The sequence below is a fragment of the Petaurus breviceps genome, unplaced genomic scaffold (genome assembly GCF_028583685.1).
Source record: "Petaurus breviceps papuanus isolate PSGF00001 unplaced genomic scaffold, PetGlider_PUasm1.0 90633, whole genome shotgun sequence".
Lineage (NCBI taxonomy): Eukaryota > Metazoa > Chordata > Mammalia > Diprotodontia > Petauridae > Petaurus > Petaurus breviceps.
In genome coordinates this window covers 2,301,177-2,328,860 of record NW_027187293.1, presented here as the reverse complement: position 1 = coordinate 2,328,860, position 27,684 = coordinate 2,301,177, and the positions used below count along the sequence as shown (strand labels likewise).

Below are 27,684 nucleotides of genomic sequence, written 5' to 3'. Positions count from 1 at the left end.
TTTCTTTCAAAATTCAACACAGTTTAATAATAATATATTTTTTTTTTACAAATGCTTATTTAAATATATTACTTAGGACCCAACATGTCCTTAGGTTTCACCCACTCATCAAACTGTTCTGCTGTGAGATACCCAAGTTCAATAGCTGTTTCTTTCAATGTTGATCCATTTTTGTGCGCTGTCTTGGCAATCTTTGCAGCCTTGTCATATCCTGAAGGAAAAAATAAAGAGGAAATAAAGAGCTGTTTCCACACAAAAAATAATGCAGCTACAAGGCATCATAAAAATGTCTATTTAAGAATGCAGCAAAGTTAATCTAAAAAAATAAACAATAACTTTTTAAATAAAGCCTTCAATAACCCACAAGTCAAATTCTGTATTAACAGTGTTGCAGGGTACCAGACACAGGTGATTAGCTTCTGGATATGTTTTACAATTTACAATGTGCTTTACACATATTATCCTGATTCTCACAACAACCTTATGAGGTAGAAAATACAAATACTGTCATTCCTGTTTTAAAGATGAACAAATTCAGGTTCATGGAAGCTCAATACACAGCTGATAAAAAATGGAACCAGGACACAAATCCATATCCAAGTTCTTGGACAAGCTGTGCCAAAAGCCCTCTCTTTAGACTAAGCTTCACATTTTCTAAGTTCACCCAGGGTTTTTACAAATAACGCAAAACAACTCTCCTCTTTTCAGTTCCCTGTAGCTTTTAAGGAAGAAATAATACCTATACTATACAAATGATTTTAAAAAGCAAGTGTTATGCTAAAACTCCTTTTAAAAGGCAAATATAGTCCTTACACCTTAACCAAGGAAAGATAAAGACAAGAAACAATAGTAGAATAATCTAATGAATATCAATTATAAATTTTCAAAGAAAATCCTAGCAAAAACATATAGCAGCACTCATCAGAGTGACAAATGATAAAAGTGTAAAATGAAAAATGTTGGAGGGGATGCAGGAAAACTGGCATTCTAGTGTACTCTTTAGTGGAATGGTGAACTGGTCTGGCCATTCTGGAAAACAATTTAGAATTGTGTTCCAAAAACTGTTAAATTGTGTACACCCTTTAACCTAGCTATACTAATACTACTACTACTACTACTACTAGGACAACACCTCCAAAGAAATCAAAGAAAGAGAAAAAGGACTTAAATATGTAAAAATATTTATTTGTAGGAGCTCTTTTCATAGTCCCCAAACTGGAAACTAAGAGAGTGCCTACCTGTTAGGGAAAGGCAAAATTTGTAACATGGGTGGGGGTGATTGGCCCAAAATGGAGCAGTTTACTTTAGAAGGTGGGGGCCTTCATTATGCAAGATCTTCAAGGAAAAGTTACAAGACCCCCTTCAGTACACTTTGGAGCTCATGGTCTCTGAGCTCCTTTCCAACCTTGGGAGATTCTCAAGGTACGAATTTTCTCCACTCTGTTGATGGGTCTCAATATCCACATCTAATTGAGGCCTGCCCTGCTCTAATATGGGAGGACTGTGGTCCCACACACAGATCTTCATAGTTTAATTCCTAATTCCTGACTTTATAGTTCAATAATACTGTTTCTGCCCCCCCCCAACACACAGCTGCTAAAATTCACAAATCCAAATTCTATACTTCTTTACAAGCTCAGCTCAAGTCTTTTCTTCCTTCATTTTTTTTCCAATCACCCCCACCTATAGTGATATCTAATATCTCAGGATTTCTAAAAGTACGTATTTGTATCACACAATCTAGAATTAGTTTTATTCCTTCTTTTCAATTAGATTGTAAGCTCCTTAGGGCAGGGATAGCTATATATTTATCCCACATAGCAAACAATCCCTCCTTGGCATAAAGTTGGGATTTAATTAATGTGATTAAAATTCCCTTTACAATGAAGAAACAAAACAAAATAACTAGAAGGATATTTAGTTGGCTGGACTATTTACAGAGTCAGTTTTGCTAAACCAATAAAATTACCAAGGGCATATTTTACATAGCTATACAAAACAAAAAAAATTCATCTGGAGGGGAAAAATTTCTAGACTATTAAAGGAAAACAATGGGGGGGAAAGGTAGCAATGAAGGAGGTGGGAATAACATTTATAACTACATTGTAAAGTAGTAATCACTAAAAATATTTGGTACTAGTAAGATCAATGGAACTGACTAGACAACAAAGAATTAAAAATAATTAAACTCAATAACTGAGTGTTTGATAAACTCCAAAATTTAATTAGGAAAAAGCTTTATTTGACAAGAATTCCTGTGAAAACTGAAAAAAGTTATGGAAAGAAACAGATTTATATTAAAATCGTACCAGACACTCTATATAATAAATTCAAAATGGATACATGATATGGATATATATGAATATGTATGTATGTATATAGTCCTCATATCTTAACCAAGGAAGGATAAAGACAAGAAACAACAGTAAAATAATCTAATGAATACCAATTAGAAATTATATGTGTGTGTGTGTGTGTATAATATGATTATACCATAAAAAAGAAAAGCAGAACATACTTTTTTTTTTTGCTTTTTGGAGGGCAATTGGGGTTAAGTAACTTGCCCAAGGTCACATGGCTAGTGTGTGTGTGTGTGTGTGTGTGTGTGTGTGTGTGTGTGTGTGTTAAGTATCTGAGGCCAGATCCGAACTCAGGTGCTCCTGACTCCAGGACCAGCGCTCTACTCACTGCGCTACCTTTGCCCCTAAAAGAACTCCTTTTTTTTTGGAGAGGGGAAGGTAGGGCAATTGGGGTTAAGTGACTTGCCCAAGGTCACAAGGCTAGTTTTTGTGTTGTGTCTGACTCCAGGACTGGTGTTCTATTCACTGCGCCACCTAGCTGTCCAGAACCTATTTATTTTCAGTTATGGGTAAGAACCAAACAAGAGCAAGAGTTAAGACATGAAATTGAAAAGCTTTTGCATGAACAAAATGAATGCAATTTCATTAAGAGTTCAACAAGGGGGGTAAAAACCCTTTGTATCAAATCTCTCTCATAAGAATATGCCATCTAAAATACAGAGACAACTAATAGAAATATGTAAGACAAAAAGTCATTCCTCAATAGATTCAATAGATGTGGAAGTAGTTTTCATCCCAAGAGATCTTTCTCTTATTGGCTGATGCCTTCTAGAACCACCATTTTAAGTAAAATGCCCATATCAGCCATGTTTTCCTTCCTCTCTGGACTCTGCTTCTGACTATCTAGACTTTTTCTACCATAACCCCCACCTTCCCTCTTTTAAGTTTCTATGTAAAGTGCTGTTTTCTCTTATCAGAATATAAATTCCTTAAAGGTAGAAATAGCTTTCTTTCTGCTTGTATTTCTATTCGTAGTCCTTAGTAGTATATAGTGCCTAGTATATAATAATAAGTACTTAATAAATGTTTTTTTGAGATGATTCTTTCATTTACTCACATCTTTCCAGACAAAAGTACAGGCTGTATAGTGATAAAAGAAAGTAATACTATATATTGAATACTCTTTAAAAGCTAGCATTTCCCCCCCTTTTTAGCTGACAATAAGCAATTTATGCTGACATTCTATGATAAGATTTGTTTCTACTTAATGTTAGCAACAATATAAAGATAAAAGCAAGAAAGGCTTAAGAAAACTAGATCAATGTGGTTGTGAGAGATACTAAATTAAACTATGTCACCGTTTTACATCCTTAGCTAGTATACATCTCTTTGTACCATTTCTTAAGGAACATGCAGTGTGCAATTTGGAGTGGGAAAGACCTCGTTTTCCAATAGACTTCAATTACTTATTAGTGGACTGTGTAACTATGGAAGTGTTTCTTAACCACCTCACCTCCCCCAGGTTCTTTATCTGTAAAATGGGTATTATGATATTTGCCTCACAAGACTGTTGTGAAGTTCAGATAATACAAAAGATACAGAGAGGTTTACAAACTTTACAAATGCCATTTATGTGCCAGCCATCATTATTATTACAAAGAAATAAGGGACACAGGGGTATACAAAACAAAGAAAACAGGCACCAGCTAGAAATCGTTTGTGACATATATCATATATAATACACAAGGCACACAAGAAAGGATCAGAAGAAGGGAAAGGCTTCATAGAAGAGGGAACAACCCATGACATCAATCTTGAAAGTAGAAAAGGATTCTAGTTATAGACAATGCCTATGAAAGTGAGCAGAGGTAGGCGATGGAATGTCAAGTCTGGAGAACAAAGTGTAGGCCAATTTCACTGTCCTCAGGCTCCACTCACCATCCCTCTAACTTCCCAGACAAAAACTTATCTATGCCAACTAGAAGATAAGCTCCTTGAAAGACAGGATTGTCTCACTTTTGTATTTGTACCCGTAGCTTTTGGTACAGTGTTTAGCACACAGTAATACTTTTATCGTTCATTCTGATTTGAGTTCATGAAGGGGAGTAGTAGTAAGAAATAAGCCTGGAAACACAAGTGGGAGTCATGTAGGGAAGGGTATTAAGGCCTAGGCTAAGAAGTTTGTATTTCATCCTACAGGCAACATAGTAGACTGCAAGGAGCCAGCTTTGAAGACTGAAAGACCTGGATTCAAGTCTTGTCAACATATATCATATCAAATGAGCACATATTGACCTTGAAGCCCCTCAACAAAGACTATAAGCTGCATAAAAGGTGTTGACTTGCACTGGTAGAGTTAATTTCCTTATCTGGGAGTTCTTCTAAAGTAATAAAAGCACAAGTCCTATCCTTATAGGCAATGAAGAGCCACTGAAGGTTTTCAGCAAGGGGATTCTAAGAGGATTGCTTTGATAAGACCCGTGGAAGATGGACTAATGATAGAAAAAACTAGAGACTGGGAATCCATGAGGTAATAAACTAGGGTGGTAACCATGTAAACAGAGAGATAGAGAGGGATTTGAGAATAGATGTGTACAAGACTTTGTAACTGACAAGATACCAGAGAAGGAAGAGTCTTGAAGCAAGGAAAGTGACTAAGAGAATGAGCCTGTCATCAAAAAATTTGAGAGGAGTGGGGAGTGGGAGTAGGGGGAGAGGAGGTGAAGATAATGGGAGTGGGAGTAGGGGGAGAGGAGGTGAAGATAATGGGTTGAATCATTTATATTTTGAGTTTGAAAATTCCATGAAACAATTCAAGAAAAGATATCCATGAGGAGATGAACAAAGTGGGAATGCAGAGAGATTAGAACTATATTTGGGAGTCACTTATATGGGGATAATAATCCAAAAAGTCTTGAACATACAGATTCTAAAACTCAAATGTTTACAAGATAACTCTAGAGTTTTGAAGAAAATAAATCCTGATAGTCTTATAAAAATACAACATACCCACCAAAATGCCAAATGCTTCTGATGACTGTGAGATCAGGAACACAATATTAGTTGTTAGAAAAAATTAAAAAGTATAAAAATCGCTGCTGTAACAGTGTTTAAATAAAGTAGAGATAAGATTAGGTTGAGATGCCTAAACCAGATTACTCTATTTCTGCAAAATTAGTTTTAAATTGACATTGAAAGGAATATATAATCTGCTTAGATAATTCAGTATTATAAAGGTGAGAATATTTACAGGTAGTCTAAATACTAATTTTCACAAGAAAATGATATTAAGATTTGACTCATTACTATGAAAAAAACTTCTAAATTCCCCTAACAACCACAACACATCAGGGTGAAAACATTCTTTCCTGATCCACAAAATCCACAAAAGTCAAAAAACAAGTATCTGGTAAGAATTATATGGCTTGTCCATGTACCATGTTTTACATCTTTTATTCCTGATAAAGAAAGGAGAAAGTCTGAAGGAAATGAGTTTAGACAAAAATTAGCACATTTTAAAAAGATCAAAATAATATAGAAAAGCAGGAATATAAAACAAAACACATATTGCCAAAAATCTAGTCATTGATCAATGGAGAACAAGTGCCACCTAGTGACATTTCCATGCAGGTATTATTCTGAATCATCCTTTCATAAATGTTAGCTATATAAATTCCACTATGATAAAATAATCATAAAAAGTTTTTAACCAAGTTTAGTAAGCTATTTGATTAAAAAAATTTTTATTTAAACAATGGAATTTTGACCAATAAATATAGCATTTTCAAAATACTATATATAAATTCTTGGCATTTACTATTTAAATACAAAAAGTTTTGAGTGTTTACTTAAGTATATAATGTTGAAAAGTTAATTGCTGTTTTGTTTTCTTTCTTTTTTGGCCTAAGTGTTATAGTCACACATTTCTTCCCTCAATACTTACCTATATGAGGATTAAGAGCTGTCACCAACATCAAAGATTCACTCATTAGTTTGTTGATCCTTTCTATGTTAGCCTGAATTCCAACCACACAGTTATCAGCGAAGGAAACTGATACATCCCCCAGAAGCCTTGCTGAATTTAAGACGTTTTTAATCTACAAAAGAAAGGAACGATAAAGTGCCAAAATTACATGCTCATAAATAGTATTTTACAAATACATATATGTATATATACATACTTAAACACCCTACATAACTTCATACTGAATGGACCCATGACAAACTTATAGGAGTTTGTGAACAATGGTCACACCGGATAGGCAGACGGGGATGGGTTGTAATCTGAACTGGGAACACAGAGTCATTGTGGCAAAATGGATTCTCTGTCTCTCTGACTGTCTCTAACACACAGACACACAAACAGACACAGAAACACACACATACACAATCATTTCATAAAATCCTGACAGGAATTTTTTCAGAAATCCTGCTTTGCCTCATAAACTTTTGCTTTCTCTGATAGAGATTCAGAAATAGCTAATAAAATATACTCTGTGAGAAGATCTGGCCTCGGAGGGAGAGACTCAGTATAAAGGCTTCAGATATCTAAAGAACTATGTTTTTTCTTTAATGTAGGAGACACATACTGAAAAGATAGCTAAATAGTTTCAAGTTGTAAAGGACCAGAAACAACTGAATCCTAACTCAAAAAGGTTGCTGTTTCTTCATAATTGCAGGCAAACAAACAGTAAAACATGACAGAAAGAAATCAAAGAAAGACTTTGGACTTAAAAAAAAAATTGGGGGGGTGGGGCACGTGATTGAATTATTAGGGGAAGAAGGGAGTTCTTATGTATTCTGCTAAGAAATTTATACTGAGGTGAAAATGGACTATAGGAATGAATTTGGTTAAAATCTTTTTCTCCTGGATTGTCTCTGGGTGCTGTAGCCAAGGGTCAAGCTATCAAACCTTGATAGAATCTTTCAGGAAAAATCAGGTCATCCTATGATTTGCCCAAGCCAGCCACATAATAGAACCACTACTCTGTTTATAAAATAGTATCTTTCACAAATCTTCAGATTTCTATTATAATTCCACTACATGGTATCAAAGCACCCCCTGGGTTTTCAAATGCCATGTCAGTGAACCATAAGCTGCGGCAAGTGTTCCTAAGCTTTGGTCTTACTATAGGTTCCATGATAGATTTACATCTGCTGCCTAAGGCCCAAGATGACAAAGTTTTGACCACAGAAATTCAAGAAAATTGTCTGCTACATACAGAAGGGTTGCAATCTATAACAGTAAAAGGAAAATCCACATGGATGAAATTATAGATCCTTAAAATACTGAATTTCACAAAATACCTTAGAATGTTTTACAGATTAAAAGTGAATGGGTGATGCACATCAATTATAGTCCTCTAAAAAAAAAAACTTCAAAGATTTTGTTATCAGATCCCCATTTGCTACTGTAAACTTAGGGTACATGATTTTCTTTTTTTGTCCAGATCAAGGAGGGGAAATATTTTTTTCTGAGCAATCTTTATTAGAAGGTGTGATTTGAAAGAATACTGTATCGAATACAGACATTTTCAGAGACTAAAAGAATAATTAAGAGTTGATGGCAAACCCTTGGTGATTTACTTTTTAAAAATATTTTACACAGGGCAGAAAAATTATGAGCTATTACCTTCTCTAAAGAGAGACCATAAACATCTGCTTCCCAATGTAATTCAATTTAAAACTTTTTCTATATAAAACAACTACAAGTCTTTATGCCAGAAAATTCAGGTTATCTGGCAGGTGAGAACATGAACATATCAGGTAATTTTATATTTGTGAAGTTCTTGAGATACTAGTTGATATGTTCCATGATTATCTTGCAATGGTTGGTACTAACATCCTTATACTTTATGAAATAGCTTGTCCAGGATCACAAAGCAAGTTAACAGCAGAAGGAGACATGAGTCAGGACCCTAGAACCTCAGTTTCCTCCTCATAAAATGAGGAAAATACTCAATGTACCAACCATACTAAATTGTTTTGAAGATTAAAAAAGATTATATATGAAAAGTGATTTGCAACCATTAAGTGCTATGTAAATGGCCAATTATCTTCATATCAACTAAACTTTTAAAAATGAGCTGTATTTTTACAGAACACATACTACATACAAAGCACTAAATATTTAAAGACCTTAGATGTGAATATGACTCATCTAAAATATTTTTTAAATTATATTAAATATAATTATGCTAACTGGATGCACTAGAGCATTGTTCTAAGGCATTAAAATCAAATCACTTGAATTATGTACAAGAAAGACACCAACATTGATACTTAGGACTAATTGTTTAACATTAATACTCTTTTTTTTTTTGCCTTCTGGAGGGCAATTGGGGTTAAGTAATTTGCCCAAGGTTACATGGCTAGTTTTTTTGCATTAATACTCTTTTACCTGTATTTGCTTCCTGAATACATGATATGGCATTTCAGGAATAATCTATGAAAGATATACACCAAAATAAATATCAAGATACATTAAAGTCAAGATACACTGAAGATTAAATTTAAAGCTTACTATCATTGGTTTGAAAACATTCAATTCAAAATGTCCATTGCTGCCTCCAACTGTAACAGCAACATGATTTCCCATTACTTGTGCTGCAACCATGGTAACAGCCTCACACTGGGTAGGATTCACCTTTCCTTTGAAAAGAAAAAGAAAAATGCTGCCAATGAAAGAGTAATTTCTAACACAACAATAATTATATTACTTGTTATCTCCTTTGCTAATCCCATTCTTATTTTGTACTCTCCTAGCTTATTATGCCTTTGCTCCTGTCATATTCCTCCTTTATAAAGAGTTTCCTTGACCTAACTGTCTGCTGAAATCCCCTTACTTCTTCATGACCCAACTCAGATGCTACCTCCTACATAAACAGCCTTCCCTGAGCTTTCCTCCCTAAAACTTATTATAGTAACTTTAATAAGAAGTTCTACTTTACTCCCATTACAGCATGTTGTTGCTGTTGAGTCATTTTTAGTCACTTCCGACTCTTCATGATCTTATTTGGGGTTTTCTTGTAAAAGACACTGAAGTGGTTTGAAATTTCCTTCTCCAGCTCATTTTATAGATGAGGAAACTGAGGCAAACAGGATTAAATTATGTGCCTAGGGGTCACATAGCTAGCAAGTGTCTGAGGTCAAATTTGATCTCAGGTCTCCCAGACTCCAGTCCTGGTTCTCTGTCCACAATGCCATGAAGCTGCCATTACAGCATACCTTGTATCATATTCTTTCCTTTCTCATTAGATTGTATTCTGCTCCTTGAGGGCAAGGGGCTGTGCACAGAATAATAATGCCTTTAACTGGAAAGGTATTTGATATTTGTTTTGAGATTTTTTTTAAAAGTTAAATAATTTAAAATGAAAATGTAGACATAATCCTAAAAACTTCTAAAACATATAATAAAGACGAGACCTTTATATTAGTGTAGAATCAGTAATACAATGGAAGGAGCCAGCAGTTTCAAACAGTACTTCCCAGTGAGACAAGAAATCAGTCTGAGGTGTTAGTCTATGGCAAAGGGACACAGTAATTTAGACATTTACAAGCCCCTGCTTCCTGGCTGCCACAACCCTATGAAGACTGTTGCACTTATGGGTGATGCAGAAATATCCAACAGTAATTTATACAGTATCTTGATAAATTTCACCATGATGCAGTGGGAGGCTTGGCTCACATCACTTTTGGAAGGTCCTTCCATAATATGACAAGGTAAATGAGTAAATGCTTCAAACAGCCTGTCTGCAAAATTTCATACCTTTACAACATCCTAATAGAAACTTTAAGCATCTCTTGCCTCACCACTTTTTGAATTATGTGGTTACTGCTTCTAAAAATAAGCTGGGGCACTAAAAAGACAAATTAAAAAGCTAGACTGAAGTTCTACCACTAAGTTTGTTACCTGGCATGATACTGCTTCCTGGTTCATTCTCAGGTAAAATCAGCTCTCCCAGGCCTGAGCGAGGACCAGAACCCAGAAAACGAATATCATTTGCTATCTTCATCAGACTACAGGCAACAGTGTTCATGGCGCCACTGAGTTCAACTAGAGCATCGTGAGCAGCCAATGCTTCAAATTTATTTGGAGCAGTAACAAAAGGCAAACCTAAGAAAAAGAAGAAAAAAAAGGATTTAAGAATCAGTAGGGACAAGCGAAATCAAGATGTAATTTCTTTTTTAAAAGTCAAAATCTGACCAGAACTAAGATATCAGAATATGTGAGAATTATCTCATTTCAAACAGCTGAACAAGTGATTTATAAATGTGTTTCAACCAGTGTTGGTTATAGGTATACCTCAGGTGCTTGGTACCTCCCTAGGTACATCTAAGCAGAACAATGAGGTCCAGGGTTCACATTGAAATTAATTCTGTCAGCTAACCTTTTCCTCTCTCAAAACTGAACTGAACTAAATGTCATTTTCTCAGAATTCCACTATACACACTACTAATCTGATAAATGCATCTGTTAAGAGTAATAATGGTTCATGAGTTATCATGCCCCATACTTCCTCAACCCAACAAATACTACCTACATTTTTAAAAAGTTTCTCTGGAGACCACTACTGATTAAAAGAGAAGCTTAGGAAAGCCAGTATTTTCTGTAAAGCAGATTTTCCTATACTCCTAAAAATATACATACATAAACTATATTTGTTCCTTTTATTTATGAGACTGGCTTCGATTTTAATGTTGCCTGTCACAAAACAGCATAGTAACAAGAAACAACAAAACAAAAAGAATATTAATTCATGGTGCCTTCTTTTCTTTAACAAGAGAGGGTATAACACTGTAAATGAAATTTAAGATATGAGATGAGAAAATGGAAAAGAAATTAAGCAATTACTAACTAGCATCTAAAACATCACATTTATAACACAAGTGGAATTCCAACTTCCCCTATCATCCTGCTCTCCTTTGAAACTTGGGGGAAAAAAATCCTTATGGGAAATATAACTGAATAACTATTATAATAGAGTTAATGTGGTTTTCACAAGTAGATGTTAATTAAATTTTCTAAGTACTCATAAAAAAGAAGATTAAAAATGATGAGGATTCTCATTAATATCTTCTGAGGTGGCTAAGATATGTCCTTAATACATTTATTAGAACTTGAAATTAGGAAGCATTCAAGAAAAAATGTTTAATACTGATATACTAAGCAAAAGCAACAACCACCCAGACTGACACAACATAAGCCAATATTCACTCCCACATTCATTCCCTCACCTGTAAGGGTGGCCACCTTTGCAGCCACCTTTTCTGCAAAGCCAATCCTAGTGTTTAGTCCTGTACCAACGGCAGTGCCTCCAGCTGCTAACTCATAGACTCTTGGCAAGGCTGCTTTGATTCTTGCCATTCCATATTTTAGTTGTTGAACATAAGCACTAAATTCCTTTGAAGATAGAGAAATCAAGGTGAAAACAACCTAAGATACATACTAAATCTGTTCTCTAGTCCACCCCAATAGCATTATATATAGATTATATATATAGACATAGGTATAGATATAGAGATTTGGCTTTCAAACAAACTTTACAGAATTTGCCTAGCCAAATCTTAGGTCATTTTGATTACTTTGATTAGTAAAGAATTGTTTTGTTTTTGGTTTTTTTTTTTGGGGGGGGGGCAGCAGCGAGGTGGCGCAGTGAATAGAGCACCAGCTCTGAAGTCAGAAGGACCTGAGTTCAAATGCGGCCTCAGACACTTGACACACTTACTAGCTGTGTGTCCTTGGACAAGTCACTTAACCTCAATTGTCTTGCCTTCCCCCCTCAAAAAAAATTTTTTATGAGGAAGAGAGGAAGTCCAAGAATTCTTATATTGTGAAACAAATTCATTGCTAAAATTATCAAAAATTTCATAGTCCAAAGAATAGAGAACAAAAACAAACTTGGCATAGGAAACAAAAACCAAAATGAATAGCCTAACAGTATACAGAGCAGTAAGAAATTTTAGAAATCATCTATTTCAATGTATTCATATTACAAATTAGGAAATTGAGGCATTGAAAATAAACTGAGGTCAACTAATTGAAAATTCAGTGCTCTTTCCACTAAATCATAATTTTTTATTTTTATCTACAAAATTACATTTTAATTTTTAATTCAAATCTATTAGGTTAAATCAATCAATAAGAAAGCATCATTTAACAATTTACAATGTATCAGGCACTCTGCTAGACACAGGAGATAAATCAAAATCCCTGACCTCAAAGAGATTGTACTTTCTTGGTGGAAACATGTACATATATAAAAACATATATAATGAATACAAAGTAATTTGGGGGCAGAGGGTAGCACTAGTAGTTGGGGGAGAAGGAGAGTAGGAAAAACAGTTAAGGCCCTATATTTGAAGTGGCCTTGAATTGAGCTTTAAGGAAACTAAAGATTCTAATAAGTAGAAGTGAGAAGGAAGAGTATAGAGACATAGCTGATGTCAATTTACTGAATATACTAGCAAAAAGTTAACTGGTGAGTCTTGGCACACTTTCATAGTTGAAAGAAAGGCTGAATAACTAGGTACACAATAATAATACCAATAATACAATAATACCACAAGCTGGCATTAGAGGAAAAATCGTCTGCTTTTGCAATCTTTTTTCTCTACCTATTAAAAGTTACCCCCATCATATTCCTTTCAAATGTTTCTATCTTTGAACTAACACAGAGAAGCATGAATATTCAATTTGTACTATAATTGACATATAAAATATAACAAGATTGGGGGATGAAGTTCCAGATCTGTATGGCAAAGATGGTAGCCACTTTAACTCTCTCATCTCTAGATCATATCTGCCAATTCATATTTTGTATAGTAATAATATACACAGTATTTTAAAAAATGTAGATGAGGCGGCTAGGTGGTGCAGTGAGTAAAGCGCCGGCCCTGGAGTCAGGAGGACCCGGGTTCGGTTCCGGCCTGAGACACTTAACACCCACACAAAAATACTAGCCATGTAACCTTGAGCAAGTTACTTAACCCCAATTGCCCTCCAAAAGGCAAAAAAAAAATGTAGATGGTATTATAAGAGCAATCATTTATAGAAAGACTGTTGATAAAAAGATTATGGCAAAGTAGATAGTAGTACACAATCTCTAAGCATGGATGATCATTATTGATTAAAAAAAAAAGCAGAATAATGGCCTAATGGAGTAGGAGTTTTTAATGTAGGCATCTTCAATATCTGACACACACAAGAAAAACATGTTCTTCACTGGCCACTTGAACTGGATCTCAATTAAAGAAAACTTCAAAACCTCAGTGATTCATAATTTCACTGGCATGGGCACATCCTCTAATAAATAGATCACACCCTTTATACATCTTAGGAAATAATCTTTATAAGCACCTGCAGTTAAAAATTTATCACCTGGTGGCCAACCTTCAGATAATGAGCCTCTATGCAGTTAGCTAAGCTATCCTAAGGCAACAAACCTACCTATATTCAAAATCTTTCTAGTAGGTAGGATCTACCAGAGCTTCCATCCTGTTGGTGCAGCCTTTGAGAACTCAGGATAATTTCAGTCTGTCCACAAAATATTTATTAAGTGACCACTGTTTGCCAGGCACCATGCCATGATTAGGCAGTGAAATAAGAGATCTTTCTCATACACTATTGCTTAGCATGATCTGGAGGGTGAGAAAGAAGTACTTTAAGAAACTTTCACAATTAACATCCACTCCTTTGCCCCCTGTTCCTTTCATCCTCTGAACTTCTAATAGGTAGCTTATAATGCCAGTAATCCATTTGACATATGTAACTATATGGTGTGTGTATATATTTGCATTTATATATATGAAAATATATATACACATATAAGTATATGTATATTTATATTCTTTCCCAAATTAGATTATTAGCCTTCTGAGAGCAGCTTTTCATGGAAATCATGGAATACAGACCAGGAAGGCATCTTAGAGAGATCATCTTGTCAAGACTTTTCATTTTACAGATGAAGAAATATGGGGGCAAAGAGGTTAAGTATCTTACCCATCCAAACCAGGATTCTAACCTCTAAATTATCTTTTAAGCTTAGAAGCTCATGCTTTATACTTTAATATTCCTCACATCCAGTAGGTATTCAGTAAATACATGAAAATAACCTAGCAAATTATAGTGCTTATCCTTCCACATGTGGTCAGAATAATACACAAATTGAGATTCAGCTAGAATAAAATAAAATGTATGCTTATTTTTAACCTATTCAATGAAGGAAGAGGTTGTGGAAATGTTTTAAGTAGCAAAAGGATTAATATCTAAGAACTTCTCAGTGACTATAAATGCAAAAGCAGAATTCTTTGCTAGTGAACAAAAATTCTCTTGCTAGTAAAAAGTGATATAAACTAAGCCACTGAAATAGTGTTAACTTAAATACAGTGATAATTAAGCGGTACAAAATAACTTAGTAGTGCAATGCATTTACAAATCTAATACATTTTTGTTGTTGATTTCTTACCTGCCCAAGAGTGAGTGGAACAGCATCTTGGGTATGAGTACGTCCAATTTTAATTATTTGGGCAAACTCTTTGGATTTGGCATCTAGAGCATCATGAAGCTTTTGCAATCCAGGTAATAATACTTCATGGACTTCTGTTGCTGCAGCAATATGCATTGCTGTGGGGAAACTGTCATTTGAGCTCTGTTAAAAAAAAAGGTTAAAATCAGAAGTAGTGGAAAAAAATACCTGAAGTATTGAGTTTCTGAGGAAATGTAATGTATCACTACACAAATGTAAGCCCACCTAAAAATGTATTCATGTTTAACTGATCATCTACCAATGGCGGGAGATCAACACATAAGGAATAATCTGGTATGCTGTTCCTTCCATTGTACCATTCACTAGCTATTAACTTCTTGGGGGACATGATCCTTTCTATTTCTTTTAAGTTTCTATCTAATTCAACTTCTTAAAATTTAGCTGATCTAGAATTAAGTTTAAAATGGAAAAATCTGAGGTAAGTTCAGTAGTTGATGTCTCTGTGTATCAATTCTATTTCAAAAATACTGAATACAAATCTTAAATTCTAAAAATTAGTTATGATGTTTAAATATTTCTTTTAAGTATCCTTTAAGTATCCAAAGAATATTAAAAATAAAAACACTAAGAAAGTAATTTTTAAAGAAGAAAAGAGCCACCTCCATACCCACCCAAAGCAAATCTGAGAGAAAGGAAGAACTGGCTTTGCAATTTAATACTCTTGATGTGTCCAGAGTACACTCTTCTTTAAATTCTTCACTAAAGTGGTGGTTTCTAAGTGCTGACTTTTAGAAAATCTTCCTAACCTATATTGTAGCCTCTAGTACTGGTACTTTATGAAGTGAAGCCAAGAAAAGGAAATGCATATATACATATTTAAACTTTTAACAGGTTTGCCTTTTTTGATCCAAACAAACTTGTGTCCACATATCGGTAAGGGAGCATGTGTAAATGCCTTTTAGCCATTTTATAACATTTTCCATTTTAACTGGTGTTCTATTTTAAAATCCCATTAAATATTTTACTGATTTTATATCACTCTGGCTGCCTCTGATTTAAAAGGCTAATCTAGCCTCTTTCCGTTGCGTTTAAAAGACGCTGAATTTATGCAAAATGCATCATCCTTCCTTAACAGTGATTTCTAGGATATCTAAGGAAAACATAATCAGGACAATTTTTTTACATAAGATGCCCAAGGAGAAGTCCTACTCAGAGAAAGGAGTAATATAACCCGCCTTGTCCTTAAAAAGGCTTAAGTTTTGCTTCCCAAAGACTTTGTGCTGTCCCTTTCATCTTACAATAAAAGAAAACAGTTGAAACTATATACTGACCTGGCTTTTATTGACATGATCATTAGGATGTACAGGATCCTTACTCCCCAGTTTTCCTCCTAGTATTTCAATTGCCCTATTGCTAATAACTTCATTGACATTCATATTTGTTTGGGTTCCAGACCCAGTCTGCCACACCACAAGAGGAAAATGGTCGTTTAATTTACCATCTATTACCTGTAAAAAGTTTAAAAAAAAAAAAAGGGGATTAATTGTAACAACAAAATTAAATGCCAAATATTTTATTTTTTTTTCATTCTGTGACTAACTACTATTTATAATACTTTTTCTTATTTATTATAAGTAAGCTTATCTTTTTTCTCAACTGTTATCTATACTCCTTCCCTTACCCCTTCCAAAATGTAACTTACACTTTGTACGGCATACAATATATATGTTAAATGCACATAAACTAAAATGACCTGAGACTTTCCTTGGTATGAAAGTTCAAAATAAGTACACTGTGAAACAGGACAATCCAAAAAGCTAACACAATCTTAGGCTGCATTAAGAAAAAAGGAGGGAGCTGATAGACCTACTGTATTCTTTCTGTGCCAGACAACATCTGGAGTACTGTTTTCAGAACTGGGTGCCCCATTTTAGAAAGGACACTGACATGTTTCCAAAGAAGGATGGTTAGGATGTTGAAAGCCCTGGAGACCATGCAATATAAGGAGAAGCTGAAGGATGGAGGCAGGATAACGCAGGTAGAAAGGGGGCTGGATTTAGACCCAGAGGATCTGGATTTGAATCCTAGCTCTGCTACTTTTACTGTGGGCCCATGAGCAAGTCATTTAATATCTCTGAGTCTCAATTTCCTCATCTGTAAAACAAGAGACATTTAAAGTCCCTTCCAGATCTAAGTCCTATAATTCTATAACTGAGGGATATGAACAGACTTAGAAGGATCATAACTGTTTTCAAGTGCTCAAATGGCTGTCATGCAAGGGGTAGCAGATCTGCTCTGCTTGAACACAGGCAAAACTAAGCAATGGATAGGATTTGCAAAGAGGAACATTTTGACTCAATATGAGAAAAAAGATTATTAAAAATCAGAGCTGAACAAGAGTAGAATGGGCTTCCTCAGCAGGAAATGGCTTTTTTTCCTCTGTTGAGGATTATAGAGAGCAATGATTCTGAGTTTATCAGCAGTAGACCCTGAGGGGCTACAAGGTTATTTATTATAGAAGGTTCACATAGTCCATAGGTAAATAAAAATAAGTAAACATTCTTTTTATAAAGTGAATACTAGGCACTTACTACATCCATTACTGTTTTTCAACTGTGATCTATGTTGCGATCATACAGGTGCACTTCAAAGTATCAACTAAACTCAGTGATTTTTTTTTTTTGCTGTTATACATATTCTCAGTCAACAGATACCAATACAACCTAAATTCTATCATGTTGGGGGTACATAATTTTTCAACAAACATCTTTTATAAAAGCCTTCATTCTTGTAAAGGGTGGGAACCACCTGATGGAGTGGAGATTCCTCCTTATCTACAGGTCAGACTAAATGGTCTGTCTTATTTAATTTTGAGAATTTTTAAGTGAAAGTAACAACAATATTGTAAGAATGATCAGCAGTGAGAGATTTACCTACTCCGATCAATACAATGATCCACGACAATTCTATAGAACTCACGATGAATAAATGCCCAGAGAGAGAACTGATGAACTATGAGTGCAGTGAAGCAGATTGTTTTTTACTTTGTTTTTCTTGACTTTTTTTCAGCAACATGGCTAATAGATAAATGAGTTTTGCATGACTGTGCATGTACAATGAATTTCATATTATTTGCATTCTCAGTGGATGGGGAAGGGACTGGTGGGAGAATTTAGAGTTTAAAAAAAACAAAAGAAGTTGAGAATTTGCAAGTGAATCAGAGTCAGGAAGGAGGTGCTAACACTATACAAATATTTTGTAACATAAAAACTAATTTTCCTGCATAGAACAATTATTTCAAAGTTACAGATTTAAACAAGTAATTCATGCAAAAACCTACCATTTCAGTATCCATAATGTCTAACCAAGAAAGAGATACCCTACCTGTTAAGGGTGAGATTCATTTTTTCAGCACAGGTATATTTGTTTTTAGCTGATAGGTTGAAATTCAATGGATAGATCAATTAGGGTCAGCCTAACAGTGGACTAGTAACCTAAATCATAATTCACAGATAGGTATTTCTTCATGCCATGAGTCACCTAACAGATGCCCAGCATTCGGCAGCTGCCTATGTTAGAAGCTGGCAGTACCCATGCTTTCCCTTGCCTCTCCATTTGTGTGTGTGTGTATCTGTGTTTTAAATTACTATAAGCCCATTAGGCAAAGAAGCTTAATTTCATGCTTGAGATTAATTTGAGTTGGCATATATTTTTAACATGAACTATATACTCCTTCTACTTTTAAAAACACAAATAATTGGAGAAGTTTATTACTTAAAGCAATCAGGTCTTTGGATAAGAAAATACAAGAAAAAAGAAATTATCAGTGAAAAATGCACTGAACTTGGGAGTCACAAAAAGCCCTGGGTTCAAATCCCCACTCAAACACTTACTAGCCATGTAACCGGGCCAATCACTTAACATTTCTGACTCAATCTAAGAAAACTCTCTGAACCTCAGTTTCCTCATCTGTAAGAGATGATCACAATGGCATTAAATCACTGCTGCGAGGAAAGTATTTTTGCAAAATATTATGTAATGTCATTTGTTATTAAAAGTATACTGTTCGGGTAAGTTTTTTTAGAGTTACTAACAACTTAAAGTTAAATAAAGAAGGTCTGGAGACTGAAAAATAAAAGCTTAGGGGAGGCCAGGTAGCACAGCGAGTAAGAGCACCGGCCCCAGTGTCAGGATGACCTGGGGATCAAATCCGGGCTCATATACTTAGCACCACCCCCAGAAATAACTGGCCGTGTAACCTTGAGCAAATTATTTAACCCCAATTACTTAAAATAAATAAATCAAAGCTTAACCACAACATCTGGGGAAACTACCACTGGAAAACAAAAGAAAGCAAAAGTGAAATAGCAAAACCATGTCGTGACCCAGGAAAACAAGTCATGTATTAAAAAAAATTTATCTTCATAAAATAATGCCCTATAGTGGCCTTCTACCAATCTCCACCCAGTCTATGCAGATTTTTTTAAAAAAATCATTCACAGAGTTTGGTATAGGTCTGATGATTTAAAAGAAACATATTTAGCACCTCCTACCTCATCTGCCGCTTTCATGATTGCACCAGCAATCTTTGGATCAAGGCCATAATCTTGGTTTACTTCAGCAGCTGCCCGCTTGAAGATGCCAAAGGCTTTTATGACTGGGATCTGTAATTACAGTTAGAATATTTCTCAAAATACACATTATGTTTATTGGTTATGCAGGTTTAAAAACTGAGGCCAATAATAAAATTGGTATCAAGATAATTTCAAATATATTTAGAAGATAGAGACTATAGCTGTGTATAACCAATGACAGATCATAATAATGAGCTTATTTGTAGAGTATGCAAAATATGATTGCTTTAAAAAAAATTCAATATATGTGCCCCCCTTAAAAAAGCTGTCCATACATTTCAGTAGCTGATTTTATCAATGTGATTATTTCTCACAATGGTGCACAATTCAACTCATCCACCTCTTCTCATCCTTAGTAATTCTTGTCAATGTTCTCCCACAAATCCTCCAGAAAGAGTACACTGAATATGCTGGAGGCTTTCTACTAGATCTTTTAATATTTTGTGAACACTTTGGCTATCCATCATTTTACCCCTCTCTCTCATGACATGACCCACTTCAGGTCCTGATCACACATTTATCATCCCCTTCGGTTATGATCCTGTATTTCACCTCCCTTTTCATAGATGGAGTCCTTGAAAAAGCCATCTCCCCTTATTGTCTATACTCACTCACCTCCTACTCACTTCTCAACAGCCTAAAATCTGGCTTTTGATATCTTTACATCGCAATAGCTCTTTCCAAGGTAATAATTTCTTAATTTCTAAATTCTACCGTCTTTTTTCCATCCTTATCTTTCTTGACTTCTTGGTAACTTCTGAAACTACTGGCCTTAACCTTTTCTAGGTAGTCTCTCTTAGTTTCCAGATATCACTATCAGGAAAATCCTAGTATTTATTTTTGGTTTGTTTTGAGAAGCATCCTACAATGGAAAGAAGTGCATAATGTCCAAAATGCAAGAGTCCACTTCTCTTTCTCTTATTCAGTTCAGAGTTCAAGTCAGTGTCCATTTGCAGTATCTAAGACAAAGGTATTGATAAGCAAATTCAACAGACTGTACTTCTAATTCCATGTCATAGTATATACAATAGCCTTTATTCCTTGACCAACAGTTAATTTTTTTTGAGGTCTTGTGTTATCCTGGTTCTTGGTACACAATCAATGTATCATCCATAAAAGCATCTGAATGACTTCACCAATTATCCCTTTCCCACTTAGCCTCCATTTAAGACAGCAATTACAGAGAAAAGTATCTCAAAAAATATATTTGTAGTTTAGATCTCATTTGATGATGATAGTCAAAAGATCTTTGAATTAAGTATCCTGTTTTCATACCTATGAAGGACCCATGTTATCATAACATGACCAAAAGACAATTTATTGGAGGAGAAATACATTTTATTCTAACAAGTCAAATAATTTTTTGTTGTTATTGGTCATAAAAAATATCACACAGTAGGATCTTGTTAACTTCTGTAACATTCAGTAAATTATGTGACTCAAGATGCAGCCTGCTACACAAAATTGTTAAAGTCTTGACTGTTCTCTTTCCATACTTTCATCAAGGATACCCCTTGATAAGGCCATGGTCATTCTCAGGAAGATTTTATCAAGATAAGAAAGAAGACATGGGACAGAAGTTATCTTCTTTATCACTGGTTTTTTTTCAGTGGGGTAGGGTGGTATAAATCTGATTTTTTCCACTTGTTCCTTTTTTCAAGTATGTTGAAAATCAATCCCTCAAAATGTTTTCAAAAGCATGTTGTTGCCAGAAGACATCTATCTCTTCTAGCTAACTGTGGACATAACTTGTTCAGTCCAGCTGATCTTTATAATTTTTCCTAAATGTCATTTCTATTTCCTTGTATCTGCCTTAGTTCCCTCATCTGTGAAATGTGGCTAATAATGGACCCTACCTCCCAGCATTGTTGTGAGGATCAAATGAAATAATATTTGTTAAGATAACATTTGCAAACTTTAAAGTTCTATATAAATGCTAACTACCATTATTATTATTATTGTTGTTGTTGTTGTTGTTGTTGTTACATCACACAGCGTTATTTAGGACCTTGATATTAGGCCAAATGCTTTTGGACTATTCCAAAACAGTTTTGAGCAGTTCTACTGTCATCATGATGAAAACAGACCACTGTAAGGATAATAACATATTTGTTTTCAAATTTTATATTTATTATTATTCTCTAGTTTTGTCTTGGAATGATCTGATTTAATTTGTCCTCTAACTAAGCTTTTTCTATAGACTCATTTTTTTCTTCAAGTTGAGTATTGTTTTTTGAGGCAGCATTATCTGTAATCTAAAAATCCTCTTTCATAACATTTTACAAATGAACCTGCAATCTCAATTAGCATTCCCTCAAGCTGTTATATGTCTCCTCTAAATGAGGAGACTATTTGTTAGCTGAGATGGTTTGTTAGCTGTTTTGTTCTCCCTGTTGTGGTGATTACTTGATATCTGTTAAATGTCTATAGGAAATAGTGATAAGCAGTGGAAATGTCTTTTCCTTTACTTCTTTCCCATTTTTCAGTGCCAATACTTTTTTTTAATAGGTTGGATAAATTTATAAGCATTTATTAAGAGTTCACTATGTGCCAAGCACCATACTATGTGCTGGGGATAAAATATAGAAAAGCAAGATAGTTTCTGCCCTCAAGGAACTTAAGATTCTAATAAGACAAGACATTACATCTAGGGGACTGGTAACCAAGAGTTTTGGTCTCTAGGGGTAGTGCAGTAGTGAGGTAATCCATAGGTAGTCAATTAGCACACTCTTACATGAAGTAATGCTATAATTTATTTGATTACTATGCCTAAAGTAAGAGGTGTAAAGATGGGAGAAGAAAGAAGCAAGGGAGATAGCAAGATGGCCTGGGTGGATCTATAAAGGACTGGTGCAACTGTAACTGCACAGTGTATTTCCTCATGTTTCAGCTTTTCTTCTTGTGCACAAATGATTTTGACATTTGCTTTAATTAGTCTGGTTTAGCTGTACATTAACAGATGATATTAGGAATCAGTCATCATTTCATGAGTCAATTTCACTTTTTGTTGTGTTTCAGTGTTCAGTCTGTCCAATGCTTTCCACTTCTATTCTAAAAGAGAATATTTGTTCTACGTAGACACAAGGCTACTGTAACAGAGGTCTAATAGTTTTTAGTTTCTCTTCTTTTCTGAACAATAAACATTACCTTCCACTATATTTTTCACTAACCTCTCCTAAGACCATCAAAGCACACACTGAATATTAATGTATATACTGACATGCTTTTGGAAGATACTAAGTTCTACGCAGAATTTCTGAATCTCTCCTCCTCTGCAAGAGACATTCATATAAACTTTGGGGTGGTCTTGTTGCTTAGGCTTCTCAAGAGGATTCTAAGCATCTCAGGAAATATTTCTTGTCCTGCGGCACATGATGAAACCAAATCTTCAAACTCTTTCGTATGCCTCTGCAAAGCGCATCTGTAAGCGATCCTTCCATTCAGTCGCAACTTGTCTTCTTGTTTCATTTATAATGTGGTTCACCATTTAAATTTTATATTCTCCAATGGTCCCCCATTACCAAGTGCCTGCTTAACATCTTCACTTGGGTGTATTTTTTTTCTAGGGATATAGATTTAGAGCTGGAAGGAACTATGGAGGTTTAGTCCAACTCCTTACTTTATAAATCAGGAAATTGAGGCCCAGAGAAGGGATCTCTCCAAGGCCATCTAGATAGTAAGTTTCAAACCTGGGATTTCAGCCCAATTCCTTTAACTCCAGGCCCAGTGCTCCTTCCACAGCACTTGGATGTTCCCTGTGCATTTTAAACTCAACATGTCAAAGAACTGATACTTTCCCCTAAATCTCTCCCTCCTCTCAATTTCCCTATTTCTGTTAAGGATGCCATGATCTTTCCAGTGAAGTTTGCAACTTTAGTCATTTTGATTCTTTTGCCTTTCTTACTTCTCAAATCATCTGCAAAGTCTTGTCAACTTTAACTCTAAAGTGAGTCTCACATCCATTCTGTCACATAGCTGCCAACCAAGGTCAAAACTTCAGAAAAACCTCTCAGAGCAGTCACTACCCCTTCTGATACTATTGTAGCTTTCTAACAGGTCCCTAGGATTCTAATTTCTTTCCTCCAATCCACTATCCACTACAGCTAACATACTGAGATGTCTAAAGCACACATCTGACCCCACCACTCTCTTACCCATCTTTACAGTGGTTCCTTATTGTCTCTAATGTAAGATACAAATTCCACTTAATTGGCTCCCTTCTATCTCCCCAGTCTTATTTTACCTTAATATCTTTTATTAACTTTACATTTTATTTTCATTACCCTGGCACGTATGCAACATGCCTCTGCACAGACCAACCCAATGCTGGGATACATTTCCACCTCTAAGGCTTGGCTCTGATTTTCCTTTCAATTCTGAGATTCTATAATTGTTGACATCATTATGTATATGTAAAAAATAGAACCATATTAAATTTGAGAAAGCTCCAACTTCTTTTATTTGAACAGAGAGAAACAGATCTTAATCATTTTAAGCTTAACAATCCTAATAGATTTTCAGTTCAAATTATGATAATAATCTTCCAACAAAAATTACTCACTGGCATCCTTTCGGTTACACCTCCAATCTTAAAATTTAATGTAGATCTCACCGTCTGGGCACCATAATACTTATCACTTGGGACTTTGAGTTCACCAAAGGTATCATATTCAATCCGGAATGAGCCTTGACTTGCCTGAGGAACAAGATTATCAGACAAAGGCATTAGAACACAATATTGTATATAATGAAATCAACTGTTAGGAATAAAGACATCATTTTACAAGTCAGAAAAGGCTTGAAATTATATTTAAATTTTGTCTTGTTTACTCTTACACCTTGCTCACCTTTTTGTGAATAATTTCAGAAGTATTTCTTACATTTCAAAGTTCACATTCTGACTATTTTTTGTCAAAATAAAATAAGAACAAGATGCATAAGTACACTGGAAAGAAAAAGGTCAACTTCTTTATTTCAGCAGGCTGCCTATCAACTGTGCTTTGACCAATTAATGTTATGAAGAGATCTGCCTCTCATTCTACTTTATCTTAAAAAAAAATACCCAAACAGGACAAATTCCCAAGAATTTAAAGAAAGTGTAGTTGTAATCTATCCCTGAAAGGAAAGGGCCATTATTATACCCATTTGGAGGAAAGGAAGAAGGGAAGAGAAATCACCATTTTCCAGAGTAAGGATAAAGATGAGGAGTTTTTAAATGTAGAGGAAGGGATGGAATTCCACAAACGCAACTTTCATATGAACTGGATAAAAGGAAGCTGAAAATACAGAGACAGAGACAGAGACAGACAGACCAAAAACTCAACAAGGAAACAGTCAGGGAAGGGGGTGGGGGAAAAGAGAGGGAGGGTAGAACAAGCAAGGGAATAAGCAACACAAATTCCAAAGGAGTGAGGTGTAGGTACTAAACAGAAAGGAAGAAATAATATTATCATTGCCATTTTACAAATGAAGCAACTGAAGCTGAGACCAATTAAGTAACTTGCCCACGGTTATCTGAGGCAGGATTTGAACCAAGATCTTCCTGACTCCAAGTCCAACACTCTATCCACTATGTCACCTCTCTGACTCCAATTACAGAATACAAATCTGGAATCTGGATATACTAGTTTCTCTTCTAGGCAGGAGATTTCAAAAAGCTATGTGAAACTCAGCTGCCGAAATGGTATTTCTAAAGCTCAGATTTGACCATGTGAATCTTTCTATTGCCCCTATAAGCAAATATAAAATCCTGTTTGACTTTTAAAGCCCTTCATATACTAAGAACTTAATAAATGTTTAACTTGACCATACTTGTCTATAATTAATGTTTATGAATCTGATGATGTGATTCAGTGATATATCAAAGTGACTTTTAAAAAGAAAAATAATTTCACTCCTAGGGCTTAAAATTTACGAGCTACGCTGAGGCAGCAGGTAAAGCCCTGGACCTGGAGTCAGGAAGATCTGACTTCAAATCCAGCCTCAGACACTTATTAGCAATGTAACTCTGAGCAAGTCACTTAACCCTGTTTGCCTCAGTTTCCTCATCTGCAAAATGGACCAGAGAAGGAAATGGCAACTCACTTTAGCATCTTTGTCAAGAAAACCCCAAGTGGGGTCATGAAGAGTTGGACACCACTGAAAAACAACAATTCAATGAAATAGAAGGAATTCAAATTTTCATAAGGAAATCAGAATTAAACAAAAAAACTGATCTCCAATATTAAGATACAAGAGAAGCCTAAAAAGGGAAAAGAAAACATAAGGGAATCAATAGAACTAAACTGTTTATATACCTACAAGATAATACTTGTAATTCCTAAAAATTGTACAGTGCAGTTAGAAGGAATATAAATAGACAGAGGGTACAGGTATAAGGTGAATTTGAGGGAATGACATAAAAAAAAATAATTAAGGAATGAGAAAGAGGAGTACACAAACTAGGTATAGACCAAAACTCATATCATACACCAAGACAAGGTCAAATTCCATAGGTTTTTTTTTTGGATATCACATTCTTCTGGGATAAAGAAATCATAGATACTGTTAGAGTCAGTCAATAAACACTTTGTATACAACTGAGATTACATACAATCTCAACATTCTTTTGATAAATATTTTCTTTTTTTAAGGCTGCATCGTCAATATTTTCAATTATAAATAGAGAAACTAAAAAATGAAAAGGACTCATTGAAACAAATCAGTAGTAGCCATAGCTTGGACTTGGAACTCCTCTTCCACTGATTTTCTTCCAAATATTAACAGCTTTTACATTTATATGAAATTATAACTAAAAAACATTTTACATGATCTCATTTATCAAAACAAAACTATCATGATATGACCACTATGAATTACAATTAGTTCTTTCAATCAGACAGACAAAACTATTGTAGTCAACTTCCTTGAAATTCAGTAATACTCTGAAAGTCATAACAGGAGCTAGAATCTATGTAGCACTTTAAGGTCTGCCAAGCACTTTACAAATATTACCTCAATTGAACTTCACAACAACTTTGGGAGGTAAGTGCTATTATTTTACCCATTTTGCAGATGAGGAAAACTGAGGCGCAGATTAAGTGACTTGCCCAGAATCACAAAGCTAATGAGTATATGAGGCCGGATTTGAATTCAAGTTTTCTTGACTCCAAGTCTAGTGCTCTGGGCCACAAAATACTTTTATTATACATATCCTGGGGTTTAAATCCAGGTCACAGCATGGTGAGTGAGGAAGCCCTTAATTTTTTTTTTTTTACCTTCTCTTTCAGATTGGAAAAAGAGGGCACCACGGAGTAATAATATCATGACACACTTGTTCTCCAAAGGACCTTGGGGCAACCCAGTAGCTGACTCTCCTCGGCAGTCGTGCTCCCAGGTCTAGTTCTTGGAAAGGCAGCTCCGGGTGGGTCACTTAGCAATCCTGGGCTGTGGAAACCTGAATCCTAAGTACCACAACAATTTGTTGTGCATCTTTCAGATAAAAGTTCAGGTTTTTCAGGGAGAAGGATAGGGATGTGTACAAGCCTGGGGAGGAAAGAGAGAAAATGCCGAGCCTAGCAGTAAGTTTAATAGAATAATAATATAAATGGCTAGTATTTACATAGGCCTGCAAAGCACTTTACAAATATTATCTCATTAGATTCTAACAACGCCTCTGGGAGGTGCGTACTATTATCATTATTATTACTATCCCCATTTTACAGAAGAGGAAATTAGGAAAGACAGAACAGAGCGATGGTGTGTCTGCACATACTCGGAACAGCAGGGCCTGAAGCGGGCGCTACACGACGGCGCATGCGCACATACTCCTGGCTACTAAGGCCTCTCGGACTATGGACCAGAAGGTGTCCGAGAAAAAGCTACCCCACCGTCCCCGGCCCTGGTCGTGGGAAGAGATGCAACGAGGAACCTAACCTTCTCCCCTAGCTGGGAACCGCAAGCCCAGGACTCCAGCCTGGCCTGACCTGACCAGGCCTGGCCCGGCTCGCCTCGGCTCAGCCCATGGGTAGAGGGAGAGGGTGAAGGTCACCGCGGGCTAAGCCCCGGGACGGCAGTGGGAGCACAAAAGCAGCAAAAGGCCCTCACCATTCGAGCGGCGATCGGAGGCCGCCGCAGGGCGCAGGCAACGCAGGCTGGGCCCAGAGGAGAGGGCTGCAAAAGCCTGCTAGGCAGGACGAGGATCCGCAGAGAACGGTACATGGTGCTGGGCGAGCGAGGGGACGACTTCAGGGAACCAGGACCACGCCTCCCACCGGCAGTTTT

General features: G+C 35.6%; 1 protein-coding gene across 1 annotated transcript; it reads right to left on the bottom strand.

The window, feature by feature from the left end:
• Positions 1–27,684, bottom strand: FH (fumarate hydratase). Its single transcript, XM_069064479.1, has 10 exons — positions 27,508–27,684; positions 23,984–24,118; positions 19,342–19,452; positions 16,120–16,296; positions 14,768–14,950; positions 11,538–11,703; positions 10,213–10,416; positions 8,824–8,951; positions 6,244–6,397; positions 1–211 (listed from the first exon to the last, which is right to left on the bottom strand). The coding sequence occupies exons 1-10, from the start codon at positions 27,619–27,621 to the stop codon at positions 69–71; spliced, it is 1,515 nt and encodes a 504-aa protein (XP_068920580.1). The 5' UTR covers positions 27,622–27,684; the 3' UTR covers positions 1–68.

What these genes read in the sequence shown, in the direction of transcription:
- FH (XM_069064479.1), bottom strand. Translation starts at nt 27,621, where the DNA reads ATGTACCGTTCTCTGCGGATCCTCGTCCTGCCTAGCAGGCTTTTGCAG. An exon ending in ATCATGTCAATAAAAGCCAG is followed by an intron (nt 14,951 to 16,119) that starts GTCAGTATATAG and finishes TTTTTTTAACAG; the next exon opens with AGCTCAAATGACAGTTTCCC. An exon ending in ATGTTTTCAAACCAATGATA is followed by an intron (nt 6,398 to 8,823) that starts GTAAGCTTTAAA and finishes TTTCTTTTGTAG; the next exon opens with ATTAAAAACGTCTTAAATTC.